General features: G+C 43.3%; 4 protein-coding genes across 5 annotated transcripts; 1 reads left to right on the forward strand and 3 right to left on the reverse strand.

Annotated features, from left to right (window-relative positions):
* Positions 1-4,160: 4,160 nt before the first annotated feature.
* On the forward strand, positions 4,161-4,887 carry LOC123182269 (histone H2B.11). The gene has a single exon (XM_044594780.1). The coding sequence runs from the start codon at positions 4,247-4,249 to the stop codon at positions 4,682-4,684; it is 438 nt and encodes a 145-aa protein (XP_044450715.1). The 5' UTR covers positions 4,161-4,246; the 3' UTR covers positions 4,685-4,887.
* Positions 4,796-7,826, reverse strand: LOC123182268 (probable monofunctional riboflavin biosynthesis protein RIBA 3, chloroplastic). 2 transcript variants are annotated; one of them, XM_044594778.1, is made up of 7 exons: positions 7,577-7,826; positions 7,163-7,466; positions 6,433-6,654; positions 5,991-6,316; positions 5,672-5,801; positions 5,255-5,551; positions 4,796-5,158 (listed from the first exon to the last, which is right to left on the reverse strand). In XM_044594778.1, exons 1-7 carry the CDS (start codon positions 7,630-7,632, stop codon positions 4,913-4,915), a joined length of 1,581 nt encoding a protein of 526 aa, XP_044450713.1. In that variant the 5' UTR covers positions 7,633-7,826; the 3' UTR covers positions 4,796-4,912. The 2 variants fall into 2 exon arrangements, with proteins under 2 accessions (XP_044450713.1, XP_044450714.1); XM_044594779.1 differs by having other exon boundaries at positions 7,163-7,371; positions 7,577-7,792.
* Positions 7,827-8,233: 407 nt separating this feature from the next.
* LOC123182271 (50S ribosomal protein L17) lies at positions 8,234-10,604 on the reverse strand. The gene is made up of 6 exons (XM_044594783.1): positions 10,418-10,604; positions 10,237-10,291; positions 10,063-10,113; positions 9,165-9,256; positions 8,972-9,049; positions 8,234-8,602 (listed from the first exon to the last, which is right to left on the reverse strand). Exons 1-6 carry the CDS (start codon positions 10,471-10,473, stop codon positions 8,449-8,451), a joined length of 486 nt encoding a protein of 161 aa, XP_044450718.1. The 5' UTR covers positions 10,474-10,604; the 3' UTR covers positions 8,234-8,448.
* A 1,082-nt stretch (positions 10,605-11,686) lies between these two features.
* LOC123182270 (very-long-chain (3R)-3-hydroxyacyl-CoA dehydratase 2) lies at positions 11,687-14,294 on the reverse strand. The gene is made up of 9 exons (XM_044594782.1): positions 14,074-14,294; positions 13,855-13,940; positions 13,697-13,744; positions 13,500-13,588; positions 13,339-13,392; positions 12,687-12,754; positions 12,289-12,338; positions 12,085-12,182; positions 11,687-11,987 (listed from the first exon to the last, which is right to left on the reverse strand). Exons 1-9 carry the CDS (start codon positions 14,130-14,132, stop codon positions 11,883-11,885), a joined length of 657 nt encoding a protein of 218 aa, XP_044450717.1. The 5' UTR covers positions 14,133-14,294; the 3' UTR covers positions 11,687-11,882.
* Positions 14,295-16,237: the final 1,943 nt, after the last annotated feature.

The following is a 16,237-nucleotide window of genomic DNA, read 5'->3' on the forward strand; positions in this document are numbered from 1 at the left end:
TTTAGTGTGGCAATGACATGCATTTGAACCAGAAAATAGGAATAAATTTATACATTTGTACATGAAAATTGACTAGGGTCCATGGTATATCAGGAGAGGTACCGTAATTATACCTTTACAGGGAAGCTGGAGCCCTAACACTAGCCAAGAAAATATTACTGCAGAATTTCCTCCTAATATCAGTCTGCCATAACCCCTCACTATTTTCTAGTATACGGAACCAACAATTAAATAAGCAAAAAATCATTACTTGAAGGTCAACTTCCCCCAAATCCCCCTATCTATAGGTTGGCACACATCTTTCCAACACATAAGGTTATATTTATTGTACTTATCATCCTCCTGCCCAAAAAAAAACTTCTCATATAGAATTCCAACTTATGTAGAGGCCCTTTAGGCAAAATGGACATTGAAATCATAAAATAAAGTATACTAGTTAAACAAGATCTAAGCTAGATTAATTTATCACCATAGCCAAGAAAATTACCCTGCCAAGTACCCAACTTTTTCTCTATTTTACCCCCTATTCCGATCACTATTCCTTAGTTTGACATTATATGGTGGAATACCTAAATATACAATGGGTAAATCACCACTTACACAAGTAAAAATGTCTCTAAACAAATGTTCTCTATCCTTATCCTCACTAAAACAACAAGCTTCACTTTCATCAAAATTAATCTTCATACCTGAAAAATGTTCAAACAAGCAGACAATATCTTTTAAATTTCTAGCACTAGCCAGATCAGCTTCAAACATAAATATATGGCGTCCGTATACTGAATCACAGTAAAGCCTTCTTCTATTAATCTAGACGTGACACCTTTAATAAGTTGTTCTCTAACTCTACTCACGAAAATATGTAAAATATCAGTAGCAATATTAAATAAGATGGGGGAAAGAGCCCCCCCCCCCCCCCCCCGCATTAATCCTTTACCAGTCCTAACATACTTACTCACCTGACCATTGACCATTACTGCAATGCCACCGCTTTGAACTATCTGCTTAATCCAATTAATATATTTAACAAGGAAACCTTTCATCTCAAGAACACTAAACATAAAATCCTAATTAACTTTGTCATATGCTTTCTCAAAGTCTATCTTAAAAGAACCATGTTATCTTTCTTCTATGAATCGCACGTAAAACTTCATGTAAAACAAAATAAATCTATTCTTAATCAAAGCTACCTGAATAGGATCAATACTATTTGGGGCTAAAGCAACAGTTCTGTTATTAATCACCTTAGTAATACAAATGGGTCTATACATCTTAAGCATATTAGCCCTAGAGCATTTAGGAATTAAAGTAATCACACCATAATTTAATCTAGCCAAATCAATCCTCCCATAAAAAATTTATTGAATAATTGAACAAGATCCTTTCCCAACATATTCAAATAATGATAATAAAATCTACTGGGAGACCATCCGGACCAGAAGGTTTATTATGATTCATTTGAAATAAAGCAACTCTATTTTTCTTCTAAAGTAAACTCAATCACTAATTTATCTCTATCCACATCATCTAGCACACAGGAAACTGGAACTTCCAAGGAAATAAATCTTCCACTATTTTTCAGTCCCAAACAACTCCTTATAAAAATCAGTAGCATAATTTAACAAGTTAGCATCCCTTATATCACTCTACGTCTCTACCCCCTTCTTTTCAATATACAATATGATTTCTTCTCCTCCTACCATTTTACTTTCACCATAAGATAAGAAGAAGGAGCATTACGCAATAGAAGATCTCGCTCTCGAGCTCTTTGAATCCACTTAACCTCCTCGTCCCTAACAATCCTATTGAGCCTCTCCTCTAAAAAAAATTATCAGACTATACTTATGAGCAGAAAAATCTAAAAGTTCACTCTCTCTATCTATCTTGTCAATGTCTTCAGTTAATTACTTGTATGTGTACGGTTTTTTACTTTCTTTCTTCACATGTACGTGTATGCATGTGCGTGCGTGTGTACGCATGTGCGCATGTTATGTGTGTACGTGTGTGTGTGCTTGGGCTTGTGCGTTCATGCGTGTCGTGTGCACACATGCATATCGTTCATGTGCGTGCCTGTGCGGTGCATGCGTGATATTAATAGGAAATTTAATTCATCTTTTTTTAGGGAAGGAAATTTAATTCATCTTTGATGTGTTTGTATGTACATCCGCATGACGTGATGCCATCGGTATGAGATAAAAATAATTAATCTCCAACGTATATATGGAGTACTATGTGACATGTGGAAAAATTAGACTAGAGACAAAAAAATCCACTATATTATATGCTTATTTTTTAATAAAAGTGCAATTTCTATGCAATTTTTTGTCATCAATTAGTTTAACTTTTTTATTTTATTTATTCTTTTATATAATACTAATGTTTTTAATCCGTTCCTCCTTAGGAAAACTTCGCCTTTTATTTTATTTTAGTTTCTGTTTCAGATTTTTTTTCCACCAGCCCGTCTGTTAATTAGGTGCCCTTTTTTTATCAACTATATGATAACCTATACGTTGTTGCGGGAATGTTTTGCACAATATGTTAATAAAAATTGGTTGTATGAAGCATGCACATTTAGAATAATATGAGCACTAAAATTGAAAATACATATGGTTTTCTTGTGTTTGGTTATTGTATAGTTGTAAAATATTTATTAAATAACATAACTGATTTTTTCATGGATGTTTTCATGTTGACGTGGGCATTTTTTATGCATATTGCATGATAAGGTGACATGTTTGCATGTTGAGAGAAATAAGTTAGTGAGGGCTAACTATTTAGATATAGAAGGTACACCTCATTTATGTTTTTTTTTACCTTTTTTTGAAATAACCTTCATGGGGAACAAGGGAGGCGCCCCACCTGAATATGATCTCATTTTGGAAAAATGATGCAGTCTATAAGGAAAAATAAATTGAAAGCCTAAAAATCCTTAGGTGGGGGGCGAGGCAAGTACACAAAAACACAAAAAAAAGGCCAGGTACAAAATTATAGCGCAACACAATGATCGGCCTCATAGACATCAGATGGGCCTACGTGGTCGTTCGATGCGGCACATGTGATGTCATAACCACATATAGGGCACCACAAGAAACAAAGAGAAAGTTGTTGAGGCAACACATCACGTCAGAGACAACAGAGAGGTAAACTACGAAGCATACCACACGAGAAGGACAACACCAAAACCACAGACAAGGAAGACCACGGGTAGTCATGTCAAGGAGTCGTGCCATTACCACCCAGTACCATCCGACACTCAGGGGAAGGTTGGTCATATCCCTAGAGTGAAAATGAAGACATGGAAGGTCTGGTTCGACAAACGTGCACAGAGCAGAAGTACAATTTTACACCAGAAGAGTGATCATTGCCGATGGAAGAGGCGAGAAATAGTGATGATGATGATGTGACATGATCGTAGAGTGCCACCAATGAAATTATCACCACATAGGGGTAGTCTTTGCCCAAGGTAGAGTGTAAACGAAGGGCACTACGGAGCAATGAGAGAAACGCCAATAAGGCCTACCCAATTGTGGTTGTGTGGATATTTTACAGGCTCATGAAAAATATGGATAAATTCATCGTGCGACATGAAGGAGATGAACGCCACCAATGTGAAAGAACGACATGGATGTGACACCGCAACCATTGTCGGGTGAAGCTATCGGTGAATTTCTCTCCATCTTCAAACCCGCCATAGAGGGAGAGAGGCATGGAAATGCCACCAAGGTGAGATGCGCCGCCAAGGGAGGCATGGAATTGAATACTTGTGTAGAGCATGCACGAATCCTTCGTATTTACCCGCAACAAAAAAAATTCCCTTTGTATGTGTGTATAAACTAATTTTTTCCCTCAAAAACTATATATTTTTTCTTTTCTGTTGGTGGGTAATTTGTAGACTTTTGACGGTGGATTAAGCAAACCCGAGAACGGGCAAAAATCCATCGCCGCCTCCATTCGGCGCCCAAAATTCGCGCTCACCGCCTAAACCGCCCAGAGATCCGCGCTCGACCTCCCACCAGCCAATAACTCTTCCCCACGCGTCACAATCCTCACCGTCAACCACATCGAACGCCTGAGATCCTTCCACCTCACCGATCCGCGTCCTCACCCCCTCCACCAATCACATCCCCCCGCGCCCCTCTATAAATCCAATTCCCATCTCATCCCACCGCAAGCCACCACCAGCGCCCTCTCCGATCATCATCATCCTCCTCCCCGCCGCAGCCAGCCACCTCTCGATCCGTCCGTGATGGCGCCCAAGGCGGAGAAGAAGCCCGCGGAGAAGAAGCCGGCGGAGGAGAAGGCGCCCAAGGGGGAGAAGAAGCCCAAGGCGGAGAAGCGGCTGCCGGCGGCCAAGGAGGGCGGCGGCGGCGGCTCGGACAAGAAGGCCAAGAAGAAGGCCAAGAAGAGCGTGGAGACGTACAAGATCTACATCTTCAAGGTGCTGAAGCAGGTGCACCCGGACATCGGCATCTCCTCCAAGGCCATGTCCATCATGAACTCCTTCATCAACGACATCTTCGAGAAGCTCGCGCAGGAGGCCGCCAAGCTCGCCAGGTACAACAAGAAGCCCACCATCACCTCCCGCGAGATCCAGACCTCCGTCCGCCTCGTCCTCCCCGGCGAGCTCGCCAAGCACGCTGTCTCCGAGGGCACCAAGGCCGTCACCAAGTTCACCTCCTCCTAGACGCTCCTCCCCCGCCCTTCTCTCGTCTCGTCGCGTTTGATGATCGTCTCGGCCCCGGGGATCGAGGCTCGTAGTTTGTAATTGTTTTCGTTTGTTACAATGAACAATGGATGAATGGAATCGCTACGGATTGGTTGCAATATTTCGTCTCAATTTTCGTTCGATCGTTGTATCAGAAAGAAATGAAGTTAAAGAAAATGATATGCGGATCGTGTGGTGGGTGTATAATTAGTTCGTGGCGTTGTCTTCCGTAGGATTGAGGAATTCCTTGAGGAGGCCGCCGGGAAGGTCGGAGCCGTAGAGGTGCCCCATCTTGGTCCTCTTGGTCTCGAGGTATTTCTGGTTCTCCTTGGTGATCGGCGAGATCACCGGGACCCGGCCCACCACGGCGAGCCCGTACCCCTTGAGCCCAACGAACTTGGCCGGGTTGTTCGTCATCAGCCGCATCGTGCGCACGCCAATGTCCCTCAGAATCTGAAATAGACAGCAAGATAACCACCATCAATCATCAAGACATCAATCCTTCCCAAGAATGTTAAATCCGCCATGAATTAGTATTCAAGTACGTACCTGGGCTCCGATGCCGTACTCGCGGGAGTCGATGGCGAGGCCGAGCTCGACGTTGGCCTCCACCGTGTCGCTGCCTTGGTCCTGCAGGTTGTACGCGCGGAGCTTCTGGCCGAGCCCGATGCCCCGGCCTTCGTGGCCGCGCAGGTACACGAGGACGCCGCGACCGGCCTTCTCGATCAGCTGCATCGCGAGGTCCAGCTGCTCGCCGCAGTCGCAGCGGGCGGAGCCGAGGATGTCGCCGGTCAGGCACTCTGAATGCACCCTCACCAGCACGTCTTCTCCATCACCGATATCGCCCTGCACATTTGCCTCAAACTGTAAAGATCGCCGGAGATTGAATCGCACAAGCAAGCGAGTGGCTCACTGGTTTCTGCTCCGATCGTTCTGTCAGAGAAACACAACAAGAATTCCATTTACCTTGGCAACGGCGATGTGCTCAGTTCCATCCAGCTTGGATTGGTAGCAGTAAGCGCGGAAGAGGCCCCATTTAGTAGGCAAACGAGATACAGCGATCAGTTCCACCAGTTTCTCCCTTTTCCTCCTGTACCTGAATTTACAACAACATGCTGAAATGAGATCGTATAAAAAGGTTATCTGCAACATGTAATTATCCTAACCTAGCCATTTCTCATTTCTTTTATCTGTTTGATCTTGGAGAGTGATTCAAGCAGTACAATTCAAATCTGAATAAAACAGGCAATAAGTTCACAAAGGCTTCACCTTAAGGCATACTAACCGGATGAGATCAGTGATCGAAACAATCGGGATATCATGCTCCAAAGCCATCTGTTTCAGCGCTGGTGTTGATGCCATCGAACCGTCCTTCGGGTCGATGATGCTTGACAGGACGGATACGGGGCGCAAGCCGGCCAACGCAACAAGATCCACCGATGCCTCGGTGTGCCCAGCTCTTTTAAGCACCCCACCGTTCCGGTACTTGAGGGGGAATATGTGGCCTGGCCGTCTGAGATCACTGGGCTTGGAGTCAGGGGAGGCTAGAGCAAGGATGGTCTTTGCCCTGTCTGCAGCTGATACACCAGTGGATATGCCCACTCTCGCATCCTAAATAGATAGGAGAAACAAAGATTTAAGTTATTATGACAACTAAGAACTACAAACCTGATCAATCAGTATCGTATAGTCCCTGCAACAAAGGCCATTGCCATAAGATCTTTTACCACTGTCACTGTGGAAGCAGTAGCTGAAATGTCGCCGATTTCTGTGACCGGAGACATCATAGGAAGCATCAACCTTTCTAGGTCCTCTTCCTTCATGCCCACTGAGATGATGCCGGAACCATTTCTGATCATGAATGCAATTGATTCTGGGCTGGCTTGATCGGCTGCCATGATAAGATCCCCTTCATTGTCACCCTTCTCGTCATCTACAGCAATAACAAACTGGAGAAGAATGAATAGTTAACTTTGTAGCTGAAGTCAACTACATTTGAAAAAAGTGATAACTCATTTGAAGGCCCTGAATTTTGAAGCAAGCAAATACACTTGCTACATGAAAATGCAGTATATCGAATATCACGATATTGACATTGTTAAATGTATAATTTTGATTACAGCAATCACGTTGCTCACTGGCGATGTGAAAAAAGGCAGTCATTCAGACAGCCTTGATAGTCCAAGCATAGCCTTAGAGTCTGCTTTACATGAAGGTACTCAATTACTTGTGGTACACGTTTACAACTACGGTTTCTTGGGAGAATAGGCAAGTGTGATTCATTCATCTTGTCATCGACAAGATGAAATGAATAATGGAGGCTGGAAGGTAGTACAGTTCGGCATATCTTTAAGCACCGCAAAAAGAAGATGGGCATGATCAAGCAGGGCCTATGTACAAGAGTTACATGAATAAAACTATTTGTGTTCAGAAAATCAGGACTTTCTTTTTCCCTACCTTTCCCTCCCGCAGCGAATTTATAGCATCCTCGATCGAGGAGAAACCCTCCGTCGGTTTATCCGGGTCACCCTCGGCATCGCTACTAAAGAAATCTCCTGTTTCTTGAGTGATTTCAGCACCAACAGTTGTGAAGGAAGCACTGGACCCGTTCAGTTCTTGCGAAATGGGCCCATTCTTGTTCTCGTCCAAAGGATCATTTCGACGCCCTGCATCACCAATTGCATAGCACCTTAATCTTAAGCATCCCTTTCTGATAACCGCAAATCCTATACTGTTGAGACTAACAGAGCATTGCTGAAGCCTGCAGGAATCCAAAGTCAGCACAGATGGCAATCACAGAGAAAATTCACGAAATTCTTCGTTCCCGGCAAGATCTTCAGCGACAGAGGAAAAGGAAAGTAAGAATTTTACCTTGCGTTAACAGTGGCATGGGACGACAAGTGTGAGCTCAGAAGAACGCAGTCCATCTGGCGATCCCCGATAACCGATCTTCGGAAATCAGCTCCCAAATATGTTTATATACCTCTATCGCTTGTACTGCTGCGATGACTCTCAGCCTATCGCTTGGACTTATCTGGTCATGTGGATAACAGAAGAAAAACCCACGCAAGGTGTAGCCAAACTGGCCACATGTTTCTGAGCTGCAAGATAGAAGCAGCCACACGGTTCAGGTGATGCCAAGATAGCACATCTTTTTTCCCTTCATTCTTTCCTTGTGGGTCTAGTTAAGGGTCAAATGTACTAGTAGATGTTGCACCTGAAAATGACAGGCAAACTGTCCCCCCTAGCCTGAATTTTTGGATGTTTTCTACCGAATACGTATCAACGTCTCAGGTCAATGTACTTATTTTTTTCACATGAAGCATCGTCGCGGCCTCGTGGGTCACATTAACGGAATAGAGGTTAAAACTTCTTATTACGAATTCAGCACAACAGAGCAAAGTGCCAACATGGCCACATTGCATCTTCGTATCGCGGGATTATGGAAAGTTTCAGGATACCCAAGGTCGGCAAAAAAGCTTCGTCGGGCACTGCCAACATGGCCACATCGAAGCTATGATATCAACATGACAAACTCCACCCTGTCAATGATCGATAAGTATGAACTCTTAACACATCAGTAACAATTTCTAGTCACAGTGATCCTTGACAAATAATATAGATATCATGTGGAAACATAAGTTTTTAGTCTCTTACAGAATGGATCTCCTAATTAATTAGCGCGTCTAAAGATAAAAAAATCTCACAAACACAAAATAAAGATAAACTGGTGCGTTTGATTCTCATAGCCCTTCTGTTTTGGAGTTCTGGCTGACTTTAGGCCCTGCCCACTGTTGGCTGGCATGGGACTTGGTCCATGGATCAAGAGGGGCACGCTGGGGTGGCGGTGGAGTCGCAGGTTTGGCCTCACGAAGTTCATTCTCCCGGTCGACAAACCTGTGTATGACATTGGCAACAGATGTTGAATTCAGTCTCACCACGGCATATAGTTTGTTTCTCTGCTGCAATGTGGCCATGTTCTTTATTAAACTTGGTTCATTTACCAGAGTGAGAGAGATGGGAAAACAATTTTTTTTTTCATGTCGCATCACCATTTCTTTGAAAAATATTTTTTTATAGGCAATTTCAGACCTCAATCTAATTTTATTATACAATACGAATACAAAAGAGAACTAACTGGCACCATGTAGTGGAAGCACACTACTTGAATGTGAAGACTAAAATATACTCAACACAAACAGTGCAAGTATTGTTTTTAAATTAAACTATGATTTTGTGCAGTAAGGTATATGAGTACAAACATACTCGATGTAAGCCATTGGTGCAGCATCGCCAATTCGTATCCTGGTTCGCAATAGTCTTGTATACCCACCAGCTCGATCCCTAGATATAAGTAGAAAATAACAAAGATGCATAAGATATAGCTTGAGAGGTTCTTTTGAGCATGCTAACCAGACCAAAATAAAACCAACAGATACATAACATGGGTAAAACTTACTTGTAGCGGTACGCAAGCTCTGTGAATAACTTGTGAACGACGTCATCACCCCGAACAAATGCCGAGGCACGTCTTGCTGCATCTAGTGTACCCTATACAATGATAGAACGTTCATCAATATAGCAGCAATTTCAGCAATGGAAGTTTCATGAGAAAGAGCTACAGAAATCATGCACTATATCTGGGCATGAGCATTTAAGTCAAGGGAGTAGAGACACTCCTGGAATGTGGAATGATATAATTTTCAGTACACATAAAAAATTTCTGTATCTGAAACCTATTTCGCATTGACTTCATCGTTAAAGGGTGACATTCAGATTTGTGCGAATTCATTTCGGATGATCACCGCTTTAACATCATTGACAAACAGGGTATCCTTGAATTACATATTAACTTCTTCATGAAAGCAGATTCCATGAAGTTTCACTCGTACTTGCTTAAACAAAAGAAGGCTAACACTTAATATCCACTCAGGTAGTCAAAACCTCAACAATCTAACAAGTTTCCATGAGAAGCTACAACAGGAAACAAGAAACTCATATAAGACAACCACATCACATTATTAGGTGAAGGGTTTCTATGCATAAGCCAATATGTCCAGATCATGACATTTTCATCCGCAATTCGGCATAGCGAGTATGAGCATCAACCATGAATGGAGTCCTACACAGCTAGTAGCGCAAGATATGACGAACCCTGCCGAGGACAACCTATCCATCTAATCAAGATGGCTGGTTTCATTACACCACTCAAGTAAACTAAACACAAATACGCGCCACTAAACAATCCAGTATACTGTTAAATTCAGTAGTGCGGGCACTAGGAGAGTAGGGCAGGCCGCAGGTGGCGATTAGTGACTACTGAATAGTGAATGCTGGTAAACGGCTAAAGGACGTACATCTTTCCCGAGCTGCACCATCTGATCCGCCTTCCGCCGCACCTCCTTCGCCTGAAATGGCAAGAAGCAACGCATAAAAAGTAAGGACCGAAATTCCCTGGCGCAGAAACCCTGCACTCCTCCCACCGCAAGGTGTTCGACGAAATGCCGGAGTTACATGAGGCAGGAAGCTACCTTGGCGACGGTGGTCTCGATCCGCTCGTGCTTTACCAGCTGCGACACCATCGTCCTGCCGAGCGACGTGGGAAGGGGCGGGGAGAGGGTTAGCCATGGCCCGTGGGGTCAGGGAGAGAGCGAGGGTGAAACGGAAACCAACGGGAGATGGGTGGAGCGACAGGGTCAGAGAGATGGATACCTGAGCATGGAGACGCGGTGGGCGGCGTGGCGGCCGAGCTTGCGGAAGTTCCCCATGGCGGCGGCGGCGGCAGGAGCGGAGAGTGGCCGGCGGTCAGCGATCAGACGGGTCTGCCTGCCAGGCTCCGTTTGTTTGGTTCTGACTGTGTGCTTCAGTTAGGGCCTTCAGGGCCCAAAATTAGGACGTTGTTTAGGCCACAATTTCTAACAAGGCCTGTGCTACTGTACATCCGTTTTTCTAAAAAAAAGGTTTTCTCTAAAAAAACAAAAAAATGTGTAAGACTATTTGCCCTCACTCCACATCCACTGACCATCACACTGATTTGCAACTTTGGAAACCAAATCACTTCAAAAATAGTTGGCAGTTGAATTGAACAAGCAGCTTAGGATTATCACACTGATTTGCATCTCTGGAAATGAAAATTAACAGGGGTATTTAAGTAGTACTAGTATGCTTCTAGCAACCAAAGTGGAAGAGCAAGAAAAGTTGTTTGATACTGTTTTTAGCTGCACAAATAGTAGAGTACTTTTTTTCATACGTTAAACAATCTGTCATATTTTTCTCAAATGTCATAACCATGAGTTGCGCAACATCTTCACTCAAATTCAGTAAATCTGATAGAGATCACCAGTCTGCTTAAATCTGGAAATGGTTTTTCATTAACCGGTTAAATTGGTTTGGTTTTCTGTTATGGGTTTAATTGGTTCGAGTTGATATGGGCCAAGCCAGCTAACAGTTGGGTCTGGTTTGGTTTTATGGTGGAAAAGATAGTTATGGTTGGGTCTGGGCCTAAACACGCTTTCGGACTAGATTATGAACGCCACTTATGGCTTATAAACCCACCAGACATTCATTGTATTCCTATGAACTTTTATGATCAATAAAGTGTGTTTAGTCTAAAAAAAAAACTATGGTCCAAAACCGGTTCTGTAGATTGGTTGTGTGAAAAGAGTGAAGTCGATTTTAAAAGCCTGGGACAGTCAGTTTCGTCTCGGCCGCTCGTCGACGGCACTAGCGCGCTGCTGCTTCTTGGAACTCGCACTTGGGTGAGTTGTCAGGTGCAACCATGTGCGGTGGGTAACTGATCTCAAACCATAAGCTAAAACCATGGTTCCTGTCAAAAGTTTAGTTCGGATTGGGTGGAGATCGTAAGTAGTTTAGTTTGGGTTGGGTGCTAATCCATAATTAGGTGGGTCAGTTTGGTTTTGGTTGCTTAAATCAGCCACGTGGGTTCAGTTTAGATACAGTTCAGTTCTTCAACCATTGCCAGGTTTAAGTCTGCTAGTAGTATAATAAATTGCTGTTCCAAAGGTAATCAACACCCAGTAAACTGCTAGTAGTATAGTAAGTTTGCTGTTCATCTCAGCCAAGCCTCCACAACTGCATCAGCTGCAAGATCCCCCGGCAACCTGCTCGCCTACCGAATTTCAGCGAAATAATGGCAGCTGAGCTGAACCTATTTCTTTCACGCCCGTTTCTTCCTGCCCCCCTTTCCCAGCTTGGACTTGCGCTGCTTGAACACATGCAAGTACAGCTTCAGCCACAGAAGCGGATAGCACAGTAGCACACCCTGTCACCGCATGTTTGCCAGTAAGTGATCAAGTGAACATTATGATAAAACAGAAGCAGCAGGGATGCAGGGTGTATCTGATTCGTCATCGACGTACCACAAGAAATGAATGGTAGCTCATGGAGAACTTTGCGAAGAATCCTGAGTAGAGGCCCCTCTCCTTCACAAATGGAAGAGCTTGGTACATAGTCCACACTGCGTGCAGATATAGCATGGAGAGTAGAGCACAACAGTGGATTATTAGATTAAGGAAGATTGTTTTTATACGCACAATGTGGTGCGAAAAAGTTTCGGAGCTTACTTTCTCCTGGTCCTACCCCGATTGGATACAGCGGGATAAAGGCAGTGTACCTACAGGTAGGAAGTTGTTTGAGATAAAGCTGTATGATCTGAGAACTGAGGTGCAATGGTCTGAAAAGCCACAGGGGAGCAGAAAAAATTGTGAACCGGAAATAATTCACATAGGATATGACTATTTTACAGTAGGCCATCCGCCCATCCATTTTATACTCATAAATAAAAGAGATTCTATGTACTAGTTCTTTCAGAAAATAATAGAGGTCTTATGCTAATCAGTTGAGTTTATGCTGTGAGTATACTATAATGTGTTCGCGCCGAGCAATGACTCATAAGATAGGGCAGCATTTATAATCAAAACAAAATATAAATGTGAGGATTGATACTGCTAGGGGATGGAACCTGAGGTAAGTCATCCATGCCGGACAAACTTTTAACGTAGTCAGAGCATAGTGAGAGTATCGAATGACCTGCACAATGACAACAATGTATTTAGCGTGGTTCAAAAAACTTCAACTAAAAGGTGGACCTTATGAACTACTCTTAGGGCCATTTTGTGAAGATTCTGAATAAGGGCCATTTTTCTACCGCTAATTATTCCTAAAGATACCACCTACTACTATGTTTGCTCGTCCGTGTCTCCTCAAAAAGTAATCACTGGTCTATTTTCTCTTAACAACTGAACACAATCAGGTTAATACATACAAAAAAACTTTATTAACAGAACGACCCTTCACAGTGACACCATTGATACTAACATTACTGTAGCCATATGAAATTAATTCTACAAACATGGTACAAATTCGAATTAGCCTAGCAACAGATATATGGGTTCAGAGAAGAATCAAAGTTGTACAGTATATTAAAACATGCTTTCAGAGCAGTAACTCATTATATCAGGGCAATGCATCTTAACATAGCCATCAAGTGGATCACAAACATAAGAGAGTAACAAATCTATGTCGTTCTCCATTGTTGTGGTTACTGGTGTCTTCGTGAGGATAAGAAAACTTATAAAAAGGTGAGAAAGCAAGAGGTGATTTTGCGGCCACACCTCAGATATGCTCCAAGCCATAAACGTTATGAACACAGATGGACTGCCCTGAACCTGCATTTGCAACAGCAGAGTGAACTTATCAGCCAAACTCTACAGAGCTAAAATATAGGAAGAGCCGAGAAACTTGTTAAGGCAGTTGGTTCCTGCGTTCATCCCACCTCAGGAATTTGCCGGAGAAGGGCGAGAATGAAGTGAGTCCTCCCTCCCCATTGCAAGAAAGCAAGAAACGGCGAGGTGGGTACCAATCCTGAACAACCAAAACGGCCAACGATGCAGAGTCAATTCACATCGCCAACAAGGGGGAAAATCCAGCAGAAGGCGAAATTAAGTCTAGCTAGTAGTTCATCCACCCCACCGACGGCGGCATGGACCGTTTCAAGAACCGCGCAGGTTTGCAGAAAGCCTACAGAGACGGCAAGAAAATGTGGAGAAGAAGTTATCAGTCCACACCACACGAAATTCAGAATTCAGATGAGAATATAAATTAAGGGGAGGCGGGAGGGCAGCACGCACATATGAGGTCGCCGGCGGCGGCGTACGCGGGGCGGACGGAGACCGGAGGGGCGAGGCAGGGCAGGAGGCGGAGCAGGGCGAGGGACCTGAAGTTCGACGAGGAAGGGGATCGGGAGACGAATTACTAGTTAGTACGGGCGGGAAGGAATCAAGTGATTAGGGAATTCAACTGTTGCTGCTGCTGCTGCTGCTGCTGCTGCTGGGAGGTGATTTGGTTACCATCCGATGGCCTGGACGGAGTTGTAGGCGAGGAGGTAGAGCCGCGACGGGCGAGCCATGGCCGCTGCCTCGCTTCGTTCTCGCCGCTGGCCGGCGAACCTCCCGAGGCGGGGAGACGCTTCGTGTTGGAACAGTGAGGGTTTGTCCTCAGGATACCGGAAGTGGCTGCTGATGAGTATTCACGGAGGACATCTGTGGCTGAGGTTCTGTGCCGTCGTCGCTCCTCGTCTGTACTGAAGAAGGGCGACGATTCCTTTCAGCATAATTCGATCAAAAAAATGGGTTGAAATTTGAAATTATAATTTGAGGGTATTTTTAAATCTGTTCGGTCAAATTGTGCGAAACTTTTCCAGAATAATAAATATATTAGTGTTGATTTCTCAGAAGTTTTGCAAAAAAATTGGACACTCATTTTTTTTGACAGGATTTGATAAAAACATGGGCTGAAATTGTAATTTCAGGGTATTGTAAGATCTGTACGGCCATATTGTGTGAAAAAATTCCAGCATGATCACTATATTAGCGTTCATGTTACCATTTGACCAGGAATTGGTTAAGGGGCCGTTTCAATTGGAGCCAGCAACTACCTTACCATTTTTTTCGGCATTGACTGCGGGCATCGGTGTGTATTTGAATGGTGGCCTGATTTTTGGATTTGCACCAAGATTTTGGTCAACCGTTTAGGTTTTTACATCAACTGTCGGGTGAAGTGGCGGCCGCGATCCTCCGCCAAATAATTGGCACCCCACAATTTGGTAGGGCGACTATACGCACAATACAAACACATATATCAAAAAATGATTTTTTTTCTTTTGTTTTTGGATTGGATTTTTTGTAGCTTACAAATCACCATTTTTTAACAAAAAACTACAAATCTATAGAGGACATGTATAAGTTTTCATAATTTTTTGAACTTCATTTTTTTAAATGCAGGGCTCGATGGAGCCAGGGAGGGCCGATATCTTAGAGGATCTCCAGGCCCTCAACCAAAAAAACTTCACTCCCTAATTTTTTTTATCAAATCACCTAAAAGATAAAAAATCTCCTTTTTTTTTTCATTTATGCACTCGATTTTTTATGCACTCAAATTGATCATTAAACTTTGCATTGTCTAGATGAAGATGTTGTGAGAAATGTATTTTGATGATTCTTATCGGAGGAAGAAAAAGATAACAATTTCGAGATGGTGGTGGTTGCAATCATTCGAGTGGAAGATGGGAGGAGACCGAGACTTGATTCGCAGTTCAGCCAAAGTCGCATTCATTGAGATAGTGCAGAGGGTCATGCCGATCTTTCCAAGGATTACTTTTGGCTGAATCCAATGTATCCAAATAAGATTTTAGCAGCGATTCAAAATGCACAGGGATTTCTTCAAAACCATTGCACAAGCTATTGAGAAGCATGACCCTTGATTCACACCAAGAAGGAATGCAACGGGAAAAAAAAATCATTGCAAGTCCATTGGTTAAGTGTACCACGAAAGTTTGAGTGCTTGCATATGGAGTTGCGGTTGACTACATCAATGAATACATCCGAATTGGGTAAGATACAATCTTCAAGTGTGAATAGATTTACTCAAGTGATCGAGATCTTCAAATTGGACTACTTGAGGGAACCCACTGATGAAGATACAACGAGGCTCATGGCACAAAGTGAAGAGAGGACGCTTGGATCCATTGGACATGGAAAATATGTCATGTGGCATGGCAAGTTCTATTCAGAAGGCCATTTCTCAAGGAAGTTGCATCAGAGAATCTATGGATTTGGCATTCCTATTTCAGATTGCCTGGATCACACAATGACCTCAATGTTATGCAAAGATCTCTATTCTTAAGGCTAGCTGCCAACTAAGCTGCACCTTGCAAACATGTTGTCAATAGCCACAACATGGGATACACCTGCCAATGGCTTCTATTCCCCCTGTGCCAAATTGGTGAAGACAACTCAATGTTTGGACGACAACAAGAAATCTTACTTCACAAAGTGCCAAGAATCCACAAGAAAGGTTGTTGAGAGAGCTTTTGGTGTGCTGCAAAAATGCTTTGCAATTGTTTGTGGGTGCAGCATTTCAGCTCTCGGGTGCACCTGCACTCGTGGGTGAACATTAAAATGAAAATAATAGCAAAATAATTCAAAAAATTGATAGAAGATGTTTAAGTGCGTG

Source organism: Triticum aestivum, chromosome 1D, assembly GCF_018294505.1.
Source record: "Triticum aestivum cultivar Chinese Spring chromosome 1D, IWGSC CS RefSeq v2.1, whole genome shotgun sequence".
NCBI classification, from domain to species: Eukaryota; Viridiplantae; Streptophyta; class Magnoliopsida; order Poales; family Poaceae; genus Triticum; species Triticum aestivum.